General features: G+C 40.5%; 1 protein-coding gene across 2 annotated transcripts in view; it reads right to left on the reverse strand.

Annotated features, from left to right (window-relative positions):
* Positions 1 to 3,250: 3,250 nt before the first annotated feature.
* Positions 3,251 to 13,549, reverse strand: part of CCDC175 (coiled-coil domain containing 175) — an 87,096-nt gene continuing 76,797 nt past the window's right edge. For both annotated transcript variants that reach the window (XM_082274837.1, XM_082274836.1), the window contains exons 17-20: positions 12,193 to 12,295; positions 9,648 to 9,691; positions 7,274 to 7,421; positions 3,251 to 3,690 (exon numbers count right to left, since the gene is read on the reverse strand). In XM_082274837.1, coding sequence (XP_082130963.1) covers positions 3,671 to 3,690; positions 7,274 to 7,421; positions 9,648 to 9,691; positions 12,193 to 12,295 — 315 coding nt within the window. In that variant the 3' untranslated portion in view covers positions 3,251 to 3,670. The remainder of the gene's footprint in view (positions 3,691 to 7,273; positions 7,422 to 9,647; positions 9,692 to 12,192; positions 12,296 to 13,549) is intronic.

Consider the following 13,549-nt stretch of genomic DNA (forward strand, 5'->3'; position numbering starts at 1 on the left):
ACACTAAGTACTGATTGGTGGAGAGGGTTGGTGTCCGCCTCCTACTAGATGATGTTAAAAGTGGTTGTAAAGGTCTTACGCTTACCTGAGACTGATGTTATTCCAGAATTGTGCCCAAGAGCACCGACTCTCTCTTTCTTACAGGACAGAGTCGGTGGCTTCTGCTGCAGTCACTAAATACCTGTGAGGAGGGAGCGGCGGGTGAAGCCAAGACGCACTGTCCATGTCGACGCAGGCAGTGTGGCTTGGGATTGAGCCTGCAGGTGTGCCACCATAGGAAGTGGCTTCCTATGGTGGCACACCGAGATTAGGAGATGCTAGGAGCACCGGCGGGGGACCCAGGAAGAGGATAGGGGTTGCCCTTTGCAAAACTAATGCACAGAGCAGGTAAGTATGACATGTTTGCTATTAAAAAAAAATAAAAATAGGATTACAATTACTAAAGCTATCCTTCTAAAAGAAATCCCAGCCAATTGTTCCCTGTAATAGCGGAAGCTGTATATTTCTTAAGTGGGTATTAATTAAAACCTTACTGTCCTGTAGAGCTGGGAGCAATGCTACTATCTTGCTGGGTGCCTTGGTTCCTCCTGCCGGCCACAACTTCAATATTGCATCCTGTAGTAGGGAACCATGGCACCCAGTAGGGGACTAGCTTTCTGACACACCTTTTTCAAACAGTGACAGGCTTGCTGAAAAGGGATCTAAAGAAGCATGGAGACTTCCACTGCGGACTTTCTGATGTGAAATGGCTAGTTTCTGGGCATGAGTTTTGATTTTGTTCTGGGTCACTCTCTCAGGAAGTACCGAAGGCATAGAGGATCGGGCAATCAGCATTTTGAGCAGAAGGTCACCAATGACCGCTTTGGTTGCTGCACGGTCACCTTAAAGTATAACTAAAGACAATTTTTTGTTTAGTTTTGGATACAGTGGGGTGGGGTTGGAACACCTGTCAGGTTTTTATTTCAGTATGTGCCTCTGTTAGGGTGATTCTTCCTTTTGTCATATTTACAATTTCTCCTTTATAAGTGAAACTAAAAGAAAATCCAAAATTTTGGGTTGTCCCCAGAAAAGGGATGAAGGGGAAGTCTACTTGGGGCACTAGTTTTGGTGACAACCAGGGATTCCCTAACTTCCTGTTTTGACTATATGTGCCAGAAAGTGAAGGGAAATCTCCCCAAAGGGACACAGGTGTGGAAAAAAAACTGATATGGGTTATAACCCTTCCTTACTCTATCCAAAATGGGAAAAAATGTTAACCTTTAGTTCAACTTTAAAGGAGTAAGTTCACTTTAAAAAAATAAAAATGAATGCACATTTTTTTGCAGGTAAAAAAGTGCATTATTTTTTTTTTTTTTTTTGCAAAATTCTGTAAAGCATTGCACCAGCAATCAGCAGATCACTGATGCCATGCAGGTCTCCTGAAGACTGTCAGTGTATCTGCTTCCTCATACATTCTGACAGCAAGAATCAGTGAACTACCACAGTGCTCACAGCGCCATGGTAGTTCATTGAAAACTACAAGCCGACCGCCGCAAAGGTAGTGGGTACATGTAGTTCATTCCTACACAGAGCTCTGTGTATGAATGACATGGCCGTGTGGGCTGAGCCCCACACAGCTGCGCTGTTGTCAGAATGTGACATCTATTAAGGGGAACTTCTCCCCGTACTGCTGCCACTGGGAGAACGGGCAGTGGAAACATGTTACATTTTCTACCCTATTGGGTGGAAAATGTAACCTGTCCCCAAAGGTGAACTTAGACATCTTAAATTATTGAGAGAAGCTTGAAAGGATGTTTTACTTTGCTTCCACTAGGTGTCAGACCTATTCAAACAAATCACCAAGATAGTTAGTTATTGATACCCAGGCGCAGGGAAGCAGACTAAAGTGTCCCTGAAATGTTTACAAAGGCTGTGTTCTGTCCATGCTACAGTGACCCCATCCTCTTCCAATAAACCTAGAGTAGTGGCGCTCTCCTTTCAGTGGAAGTTATTTTTTTTCCCCTATAAAATTTAAACTTGTGAAAGTGCTGCTGTAAATCTGCCTAAAAAAAAATGGATAATCTTTTCACAGCATGAAAAAGGAACCTGCGCTGGTTCCTGCGCTAAAACATTCTTATGATTTCCAGCTGATTGCAGGGTCTGGATCAGTCTGAGGATCCCATTGAAGAACTCAGACCTGTTTATGGGTGTCTCGCTCTAGATTAGGCAAAGCTTTTTCTTTGAATACGCTGAGAACATATTCCACCTTTTGGAAGAATTCTAAAAATACAGCCATTTATTGAATGGGCTAGCTGTGAAATGTGACAATGTTTAACGTTACCCCCTAGTTATAAATGCAACATGAAACACAGCTAGAATAGTGGATTATGATTTTAAATGTTCTCATTTAACTCATGCCTCATTAACCCCCCTCCACAGCTGGGGGGGATGGAGCTAACTGTTATAAGGAAGCTGTCATCAGGAAAAGAGTACCTGGTACGTGCAGCTGTAAAATGGGTGAAAGATACATTTTTTTTTGCCAGGTACATCATTGTTCATTTAATGTTTTAATGCAATACATAACACTGTAAAAGTGAAACTACACTAAGATTTGTGCAACTTTGCAGCCTCACAAAACTGCTTGAGGCCTTTAGTAGACGGAGGCATTTTTTAATCTTGTATGTCAATGCTTGTCTAAATATTCGCGCATTCTGCAAGCCTTTCCAAAACATTGAGCTTTCCTAAAGCCCTTACAGCAGCACATTTTAGCTTCCATTTGGGAGTGCTGTGTACAGCTCTAAGGGAGCCTTTTAAGTAAATCAAATTTATTATTATTATTTTTTTTTTTTTTTTTTATATAGCAACAGATTCCCCTTCAAGATCTCGACATCATTTCAGATTTCCAAAAAAAATAACCAGCCCAACCTCTTTAGATGTCTAACCCAGATGATTACCAACCATTGCCTGACAATGGTGGCCTTCTCAGATATTTACCCCCTACCGGGCCATACTATTCAGCAGTGCCGCCCAGCGAGTTCCTCTGTACTTGAAGGTGGCCATACTCTTTTATACTACAAGTGGCTAGGAGTACAGCCCTATTCAAATCTATGTCGCAGGCATGGCAGGAGCTAGAGAAGATTTTGAAGCAGAAGGGGTCTCCACTGTCTAGATTAAAGTAAAGGAGGGTGGGCTGCGGTGTTTTTTTTTTTTTTTTTTTACTGTAAATTTGTCCTTTTAACTCTCCCAGCCAGGGTTGAAGGGCACTGAGGGCTTGAAGACAGAATCTTTCTAAATGCCTTTTTCTTGCTATATGTGATGATTTTCAGACTAGTGTTCACAAATTAAGATTGCAAAACTGCCCTGTCTACTAGGTTTTTGCATTCAGCAAAGCTCTATGGCGAATGACAGGTCTATAACTTGAATAGCATTTCACCTTTCCATTCTGTATTGGTTTCTGTGCAGGGTGCATTCACAGAGCTCCTTGTGCATTAAGAAGGTCATTCATACTGTGTCTTTTGGGTTCTTGTAATATTATATTTATTTGTATTGTAGATACATGAAGGTGAGTCATTGGCATACTATGTTTTTCTTTTATACGTTGATTTGTCATATATACATCTTTGTTTGATGTGACTGTAAGTAATAAAAATGTCTTCAAAGATTGGATGTACTTGTTTCAAGGCAGCAGGGTTCAGTGAATGCCTTTCTTTCCTGAAATAAAGTGATGGGAAGATTTTATTGAATAGTCTGTGATACGGTCATATTAAGTTCTGTGTTTTTTTTTTTTTTTGTGTCTGCTAACTCTCATCCATACTATGGCATGCATGATCAGGTTAGAACATGTTTATAAAAAGATCATTTTTTTTTTTTTTTTAGGAGGGAATAACAGTTGTCAGACTGCGCCTTTACCCTTTTAGGCAGGCCACACATGATTCAAACCATGTATGGGCAGGCTGACTTACCTTATCAACTTGAGTATAACCAGCATGCAGAGTTTTACCTGCAATTATCGCTAGCGGCTGCTATAGCCGCTAGCAGTAATCACTGTCTTCTCCTGGTGGGGACAGCTTCCCCCGCCTTCCCTCTGGGAGAAGACCATGACCCGGCAGAAGGGATTCCCACACCAACACTTTCTGTATTGGGTAATCAACCAAATTTCTTTCCTGCAACCCGTGCCTGCAGGAAAGACATTTGCTCGGTGTATGGCCGGCCTTAGTTATCTTTTCATTGATTGCATCACTAGTGCAATGGTGGCATGACTAAAAGTAAAGCTGCTTATAATTTGCCAGTTATTGGCCAAACTAGGTCACTTCAGACTTGGTGTGTAGATAACCTTTACAAGAGAAGGAAAGGAAACCCAATCCCGATTTGAAAAAGTCAACACCACATCCCGGGTAAGAACAATTGCAAAAAGAGGAAACAAATGGGAATTTAAGGCTGGGTTAACACCATTTCAGATCCAAATTTTTGTCTAAAATGGACCAGAAGATGCACCGGACCCTTCTGCGAACCGCTCCACAGCCGTCCCGGAGCTGTGTGAACCGGCTCCATTGAGAGCTGGTCACAGTCTCCTGACATGCGAATTGGATGCGGTGAAATCCGCATCCAACTTCCACCAGTGTGAGTCCAGCCTAAAGGTGTTGAGTCCCCTCTCTGATTACCAGTACATCTTCATGGATTAAGAAATTTAAGGATGAGTTATCCCTTTCTTGTGGGACATTTTATCCACAACTTATGTGTATGGTGTTTATCTAACAATAATCCAATTTGTACTGTATTCACACCTAGGGAGGGATCTCCATCTTCAGGGGTGCTATGGGTTTGAATATGAATCGACTATTTTTAAAGGGTTAAAATGGATGTATATATCCCTAATTTCACCTTTTTAAGAATTTTGTAATAAAAATTCATTTTAATCCATGACTTTGTACTGGTAATCAGTCTGAGAGGCGTCTTGACACCTTTTTAACGTCCCATTTGTTTCCTCTTTTTGCAACTTATGCAAGAGGAAAGAACTTTTTTCCAGTCTAATCTTTGTCCCCATGAACCTTGAATGGACCAGGCAAAATCTAGCTGGAGTATATACCCTCATGTGCAATTTATAACACAACGTTTCCTATTCCATCCACCTCCAGACTGAGTATATGGCACGAGTGCTCAAACAGTGGATACTATGAAACACAGTTCACACTTCTGTGAATTTTATGTGGATCAGATGTGATCTGAAAAGCATAGATTCACAGGGCATCTAAAAAAAAAAAAAAAAAAAAAAAAAAGCATTATTTCAAATGAAGGCTGTTCACATATACACTACTGTTAAAAAGTTTGGGGTCACCCAGACAATGTCATGTTTTCCATGAACACTCACACTTTTATTCATCAATTGAGTTGCAAAATTAATAGAAAATATAGTCAAGACATTGACGAAGTTAGAAATAATGATTAAAGAAACGCCTGAGAGGGGACATGATAGCAATTTATAAATACCTCAATGGTGATCTCAGCATAGAAAAAAAGCTATTCAGTCGAAAGGATTGCATGAGGACTTGAGGGCATACAATGCGATTAGAGGAGAAGCGTTTTAACCTCAGTAGGTTCTTTACTGTTAGGGCTACACGATTGTGGAATTCTCTACCACAAGAGGTGGTTTCTGCGGAAAGTATGGTTGCTTTCAAAAGACTTAGACGTACATCTCAAGGATCAGAACATTCAGGGGTATGAGAGATGATTACAGCCACACACACCTACACAGGTTGAACTGGATGGACTATTGTCTTTATTCAACCTCAACTACTATGTAACTATGATTTTGTCCTTCAACCTTTGCTTTCATCAACAAATTCTCTATTTGTAGCAATTACAGACTTGTAGACCTTTTGGCATTCTAGCTGTCAATTTGTTGAGGTAATCTGAAGAAATTTCACCCCACGCTTCCTGAAGCACCTCCTACAAGTTGGATTGGCTCGACGGGCACTTCTTATGTACAGTCAAGCTGCTCCCACAACAGCTCAATAGTTTTGAGATCTGGTGACTGTGCTGGCCACTCCATTACAGACAGAATACTGCTTCTTCCCTAAATAGTTATTGCATAGTTTGGAGATGTGCTTTTGGATCCTTGTTCTGTTGTAGGAGGAAATTGGCTCCAATCAAGTGCTGTCCACATGTTATGGCATGGCGTTGTAGCCTTCCATATTCAAAATCCCTTGTACAAATCTCCCACTTTACCAGCACCAAAGCAACCCCAGACCATCACATTACCGCCACCATGCTTGACAGATGTTGTCAGGCACTCATCCAGCATTTGTTCACTTGTTCTGCGTCTCACAAATGTTCTTCTGTGTGATCCAAACACCTCAAACTTAGATTGTCCATAACATTTTTTTTTGCTTTGTTCTTTTGCCCGTCTTAATTTTTTCCTTTTATTAGCCAGTCTCCGATATGGCTTCTTCTTTGCCACTCTGCCTAGAAGGCTAGCATCCCGGAGTCGCTTCTTCATTGAAGACGTTGAGACTGGCGTTTTGCGGGTACCATTTAATAAAGCTGCAAGTTGAGGACCAGTGAGGTGTCTATTTCTCAAACTAGTGACCCTAATGTACTTGTCCTCTTGCTTAGTTATGCACCAGGGCCTCCCACTTCTCTTTGTATTCTGGTTAGAGCCCATTTGTGCTGTTCTCTGAAGGGAGTAGTACACACCATTGTAGGAAATCTTCAGTGTCTTGGCAATTTCTCGCATTGAAAAGGCCTTCATTTCTCAGAACAAGAATAAACTGTTGAGTTTCAGAAGAAAGTTCACTTTTTCTGCCCATTTTGAGAGTATAATTGAACCCACAAATGCTGAATGCTCCAGATACTCAACTAGCTCAAAGGAAGGACACTTTTTTATTTTCTCTAATCAGCAACAGTTTTCAGCTTTGCTAACATGATTGCACAAGGTTTTTGTAATAATCAATTAGCCTTTTAACACTATTAGCTAACACAATGTACAATTAGAACACAGGAGTGATGGTTGCTGGAAATGGGCCTCTGTACACCTAAGTTGATATTCCATTAAAAATCAGCCGTTTGCAGCTAGAATAGCCATTTATCACATTAACAATGTCTAGACTGTATTTCTGATTAATTTATTAAAGTTATCTTCATTGAAAAACAGTGCTTTTCTTTCAAAAATAAGGACACTTCTAAGTAACCCCAAACTTTTTAACGGTAGTGGTATGCGATGTGAATTGATGTGATTTCACAGTGGGATTAATACCAAATGTCTACAATATTATTCTATCAACCTACTAACACATACCTGTTTTACACTGTAAGAGAGATGCCAGTCCAGCAAATGTTTCTAGTAATCTACTATTTAGATATTCAACCTTCTCCTCTCTGGTATTAATTTTCTTTAAAAGCTCCATGATGGAATCCAAAATCTCTTGATCCCTTTCGGAAAAATCCTAAAATATATTCAATTCATTATTCCATCTCATGTTTAATATTTTTTTTTTCCCATAGACATTAAAGGGTAACTCCACTTTTGTTGAGAAAAAAACATTCCCCTCTGGGTGATCAATGTATATTGTAGGGATTTTAAACTTTGTTGCAGATTCCTACCTTTTGTTATTCTTCAGAAGCAGCTTTTTGTCCATGTGCTAAGTGAATCTGTATGGGAGTGGTTTTATAATCTTTAACCAGCTGCTGCACCTACAGGGCACTAATTAGGAAAGTGACAGAGCCTGCATCCCTTAAGACGTGATTTTCCTTAGGAAGTATCTCACCAAAAATGACATTTTTGTGGCAGGAGATGCCCAACATCTGACTTGTATCTTAGTGCAGACTTCTGGGAAAATCAGTAAGCCAATCACACAAGCAAGACATTCAATTTTTAGGGGGAGTTTTGCACACCATCTGTGTACAGAATGCCTCCAGGTAGCCATATTGCATTGTGGTTTACAGAAAATGACAGCACTCCACATTGAAAATGAAGGATAATTTTTAATAACATTAAATTACAATATGACTATGACGCAATTGTATACACTATATTATTATTTTTTAAATGCTAATTTGTGTTCCCATGAAAGTGGAGTTACTCTTTAAAGTGGTTCTAAAGACAGGAGGCTTTTTTTTTTCTTACCTTAATGCATTCTGGGTGCAGCTCCTCTCCTTGCCCCCCCATACTTACTTGAGCCCCATCTCAATCCAGCGCTGTGAATAAATGCAGCGGCTCTCTCAGGTCTCTCTCTCCTCATTGGCTCACACAGTAACAGCCAGTAAGCCAATGAGCAGAGAGCAGGGCGGGGGGGGGGGGGGGTTCTTTCAAACAGAAAGTCTATACAGAGGTACGTGAAGAAAGCTGGAGGAAGGCTAAGCAGGATCCCTATATTGCACCCGTGATCTACTGATCACAGGTCCATTTCTTTGCCAGCTCCTAAAGGTAAAAAATAATACATGCACATTTTTTTTTCTGCAAATATATGGGCGTTCATTGTTTTCCCTAAAAATCAACTTTGCCTTTAAAGAAGATTTTAAGTGCATCTAAGCACCACAAACTGGAAAAAGTATTTAATAAATTTTTAATATTCAAAGCAAACTTCCCCATCCATTTTTAATATTCAAAGCAAACTTCCCCATCCATTCATGTCTCCATGTTTTATTTTGTTGAGAAATAATATTGAAAAACAGCCCCCTAGCATTCCTGACAGTGGCCATCTTGAGTAAATGATTCATGCAGCATTTACTTCCAGGAATCCCTCTGCCCTTAGCTCAAGGATGCATTCAGGAGAATGTGCTTAACTGAGGAAACCTCTCCTCTCCTGAAGACTCCTGGGATATATGACATCATTTGCCTAGGCAAGAAACCAGGAAGTGACTAAAGAAATATTAAAAAAAAAACAAAAAAAGTTTAAAACAAGTAAATATGATGCACTTTCTGTTTACTAATGCTAGCAGCATGAGGAATTAAAAATCATTAATGTTGATTGGGAGAGTGAAGTTCCACTTTTAAAGTGATTGTAAAGTCTTGTTTTTTTCAAATAACAAACATGATATACTTACCTGACCTGTGCAGTTGGTTTTGCACAGAGCAGCCCAGATCCTCCTCTTCCTGGGTCCCTGGCTGGAGCTCCTAGCCCCTCTCTCCTGACTAGTGCCCCCACAGCAAGCAGTTTGCTATGGGGGCACCCGAGCCGAGCTTCAGCTCTGTGTGTCCATTCAGACACGGAGCTGCGGTTCGACCCCGCCTCCTCTCTATCCTGATTGGCTAACTGACTTTAAAATGACAGCTGCGGGAGCTAATGGTGCTGTGGCTGTGTCTCACCCAATCAGAGGGAGAGTCCTGGACAGCTGAGGGACTCATGGACATCGCTGGACAGGTATGCGTTAGGGGGTGCTGGGGAGGCTGCTGCATACAGAAGGCTTTTATCTTAATGCTTAAAATGCATTAAGATAAAAAAACCTTCCGACTTTACAACTCCTTTAAGTGTTCACTCTTCCTTGCAGATATTTTTTAAAAGGCCCAGCAACAGATAAGTACCATAGATAAGCCATACTAAATACTGAATCAAAGAACAGTCATGGTGTGAGCAGAACATAACAAATCGGATCTCAAAGCCAATCATTCTAGGGAAAAGAACTGCCTGGCTATAGCCTGCCTAAGTTTGAGTAAGGAAAACTGTACTTACATTGCAAACGAAATTGTCTTCTATCCAGCCTTTATGTAGGTGTTCTAAAATCAACAAAAACACAAAAGTAATTCTACAGCCACAATCCACATTAATATTAAAAATGGTAACATTGGCAAGAATCAATTTCTGTCCTTTTCATTGCAGATTTGTATACTACATTATGGTATGTATAGAGGTTCATCTCCTGTTCTGACCACCTATTTCCTTGAACCTCCAAATTTTCAAGCACAATTTGCCTATGCAAGCTCTGTCTTTGAAATTGAGGATTTTTGCTTCAGTAAAAATGTATCAGATGGTGAAATCAATTTAGTGAAAATCACTCGCTCAGCGTATTTCGACCAAAAATCAAATATTTTTGAGACAGATTCCCTTTTTCAGGCTCTTTTCTCGTTATTTCTGGTAATCCTGGCAGTAATACGCTTCCTGGCAGGGGGACAACGCTGACATGGACGTCCGCAAGGGGGGGGGGGTCAAGTGCCCCTCCTGGAATCTCAACTTCCCTTTTACAGTGGTTGTTAAGCCACTTTATACCATCCTGTCTGGTCTATTTAGTAATCCTGTGTGCCCGTGCCCCTGTGTCTGTGTATGTGCTGTGTATGTGTTTTAAAAAAATAAGCCGCTCTTAACCACTTAAGCCCCGGAGGATTTTACTGCTCAAAGACCAGGGCCTATTTTGCGATTCGCCACTGCGTGACTTTAACAGACAATTGCGCGGTCATGCGATGCTGTACCCAAATGAAATTGACGTCCTTTTTTCCCCACAAACAGAGCTTTCTTTTGGTGGTATTTGATCACCTGTTCAATTTTTGCTTTTTGCGCTATAAATAAAAAAAGAGCGACAATTTTGAAAAAATAACAATATTTTTCACATTTTTTTTATATGAAATTCCCCCAAAAAATATGTAAAAATCTAAATTTTTTTTTAAGTTATTGCGTTTACTAACTACGGGAAAGATTTATGTCATTTTTATAGTTTTCTTTTTAACTAGTAATGGCGGCGATCTGAGATTTTTTTGCGGGACTGCGACATTGCGGCGGACAGATCGGACCCCTGACTAACATTTTTGGCGGTACCAGTGACATTACTACAGTAATCAGTGCTATACATATGCACTGTTACTGTAAAAATGAAACTGACAGGGAAGGGGTTAACTTTATTAGTGATCAAGGGGTGAAGTGTGTCCCTAGGGGCACGATTCTAACTGTAAAGGGGCGTGGCTAGTGATGTAACCTCAGTGACATAGGATCCTACATAGCAGGATCGTGTAGTCTCTGCAGTTAGATCAGGGAGAATTACAGGCGGCTTTGTTTACATCAGCCGCCTGCCTTTCTCCCTCTCCATCGGGAGATCGCGGGTGACCGGCAGACATCGGACATGTCAGGGAACGAGGGGGGGCGACCCTAGGGGCTCGTAGGCGACCGACGTAGCCCTACGTCGGTTTGCCTGTACAGGGTAGTCGTGCGGAGGTCGGCAAGTGGTTAACCAGTTTACTGAGTGCCAATCGTCGCTCACGTGACCTGCCGGCTCTCTCCTCTCCCCATCTGACAGCTGCCTGCAGTGGGTGGGGCTGAGGATTCTCCGCTGACATCAGTCGGCTGGGGAGGAGGAGAGGCTGAGAGGAGGAGAGAGGCGGCAGGTCACGTGAGCAGCGATCGGTGCTCTGAAAACTGGTAAAGAGTTTTTTATAAAAAAAATTACACAGGGGCACACAGGATTATTAAACAGACTGTAGACAGGATATGCAACTTTAAATGAAACTACAGCAGGAGGGGAGGGGGTGGGCACTGACACAGGAACAGACAGACAGGCAGAGAGGGAGGAGGAGGGAGGACAGGAGGGTTGTGGATGACAGAAGCACATAGACTGACCACTGTCAGAGCTCAGCAGCCATGGTATACCGTGGTCAGTTTACAGAGGGGAGGACATAGCCAGGCAGGATCAGCAAGGGAAGGGATCTTTTTTTTTTTAGGTTAACAAACGCTTTAAAAAAAATTCTGCCGTTTCCCCTTTTAAAATAAATACTTGCGAGTCGTGGCTCGCGCGGTGACTGACAGCGCCTTCATGACACTGTCGAAAAGGGGCGGAGCATGGGAGACCTTAAAATGATGCCCCCCCTGAAAAAAGTTCTACGGACCCCCATGAACGCTCAATCTCTCTACTGCCTCTATGGAGTAGCTGCCCCTGATTTTAATTGCAAATCTCTCCTAAGCTCCACTACATAAAGCTTTTTTTTTTTGTAGTTCACAGAAGAGATCTGGTAAAACTGGGAAATCTGGAAAAATCAACAGGTATTGTTCAGTACCTGCAGATAATGTACTTAGCCAGAAAAGATGCAATATAGTAAATATCTGTTTTGGGGGTTTAGACATCCTTTCATTTTTTGTTGATATACAGTATAATAAAGGAAAATCCCAGAAAAACGCACATATGAGCATCTGGTATCTAAAATTGTTTGAGAATTGGCAGTCTAGAGTTCTCTTTTTAGGAGCTACATACTGCAAATATCAAATTCAACACTATGAATGGGCTTTTTGTACTTACCTATAAGAGACCCCAGGTCTCCTTCCTGCTGCTTGGTAGCCAATATGTGCTTTTCAGCCTCATTCTTAATCGCACTGATATCGTCCTTATACTGGGTGTTTTGCTGTTTGCAAAAACAGATAGTATTGCCTGTAAGTAGTATTACTAAAACCAGTGCTTGTGAACACTATAATATATTGGCATTAATAAGTGAAAATTCCCCCCAACATTTTTTTTAAATCAGATGTATTTTATTGTAATAATGAAATGATGCCAGTGCCCAGTATAGGTATCAGCGGCGTGCAAGCCAGGAGTGTCAATATACCAACACTAAAAAACATACATAAAAATATATATTGTAGCGCTATACTAAAAAAAACACACGTATAAATCTAAAAAAAAAGTCCCAAACCAGCAAGTGCTTACAATGTGAAAAATATAGTGATGTTGGATTTCCAAAAAATAAATCAATTAAAATAGTCCAATGAAACAATTATCATAGAGTGTCCTTTGCTCACTAAGGACACTCTATAATTGTTTCATTGAACTATTTTGATTAATTTCTATTTTGGAAATCCAACATCACCATATTTTTCACATCATAAGCACCTGCTGGTTTGGGACTTTATTATAGATTTATATGTGTGTTTTTTTAAGTATTATTTGCAATATTTATTCTTTTGTATAGATATTTTTTTATTAGAAAACCAACAAGTTTCCATGCAATTTTCGTATCCCCCCAAAATGTACAACTAGAATTTAGATAAAATCCTAAACCAGAAGGCTGACGCTTAAGGTTTTGGTCACTTGCAAAGCTAGAATTCTCAAGCGGTGCTGCATTACCATCTACATACAGGTACAGCTCATAAAATTGGAATATCATCAAAAAGTTCATTTATTTCAGTAATTTAATTTGAAAAGTGAAACTCGCATATTTCTATAGATGCGTTACACACAGAGTGATATATTTCATGCATTTCTTTCTTTTAATTTTGATGATTATGGCTTACAGCTAGTGAAAATCCAAAATTCAGTATCTCAGAAAATTTGATTACATAAGACCAATAAAAAAATAAATAAAAAAAAATAAAAAGGATTTTTCATACATTTCTATGTTGGCTTACTGAAAAGTATATACATACATATTCGCCAGCGCACCAAGGATCTTGCACAGCAGTCCGAGGAAACTTTTTATTGCAAAAGGATCACATTAAGATAGGCGGCACCTCGGTCTGCTGTGCAAGATCCTTGGTGTGCTGATGAATATGTATGTATCTGTGATTACTCCAGAGTCCAGCTTGTGATCCCTGCAGCACCCACAACTGATGTCCCTTTATCCAGGATGGTGTGCAATGGGAATATGAATTTTACTGAAAAG

The sequence above is a fragment of the Pelophylax lessonae genome, assembly GCF_965119305.1.
Source record: "Pelophylax lessonae genome assembly, chromosome: 13".
NCBI lineage: Eukaryota > Metazoa > Chordata > Amphibia > Anura > Ranidae > Pelophylax > Pelophylax lessonae.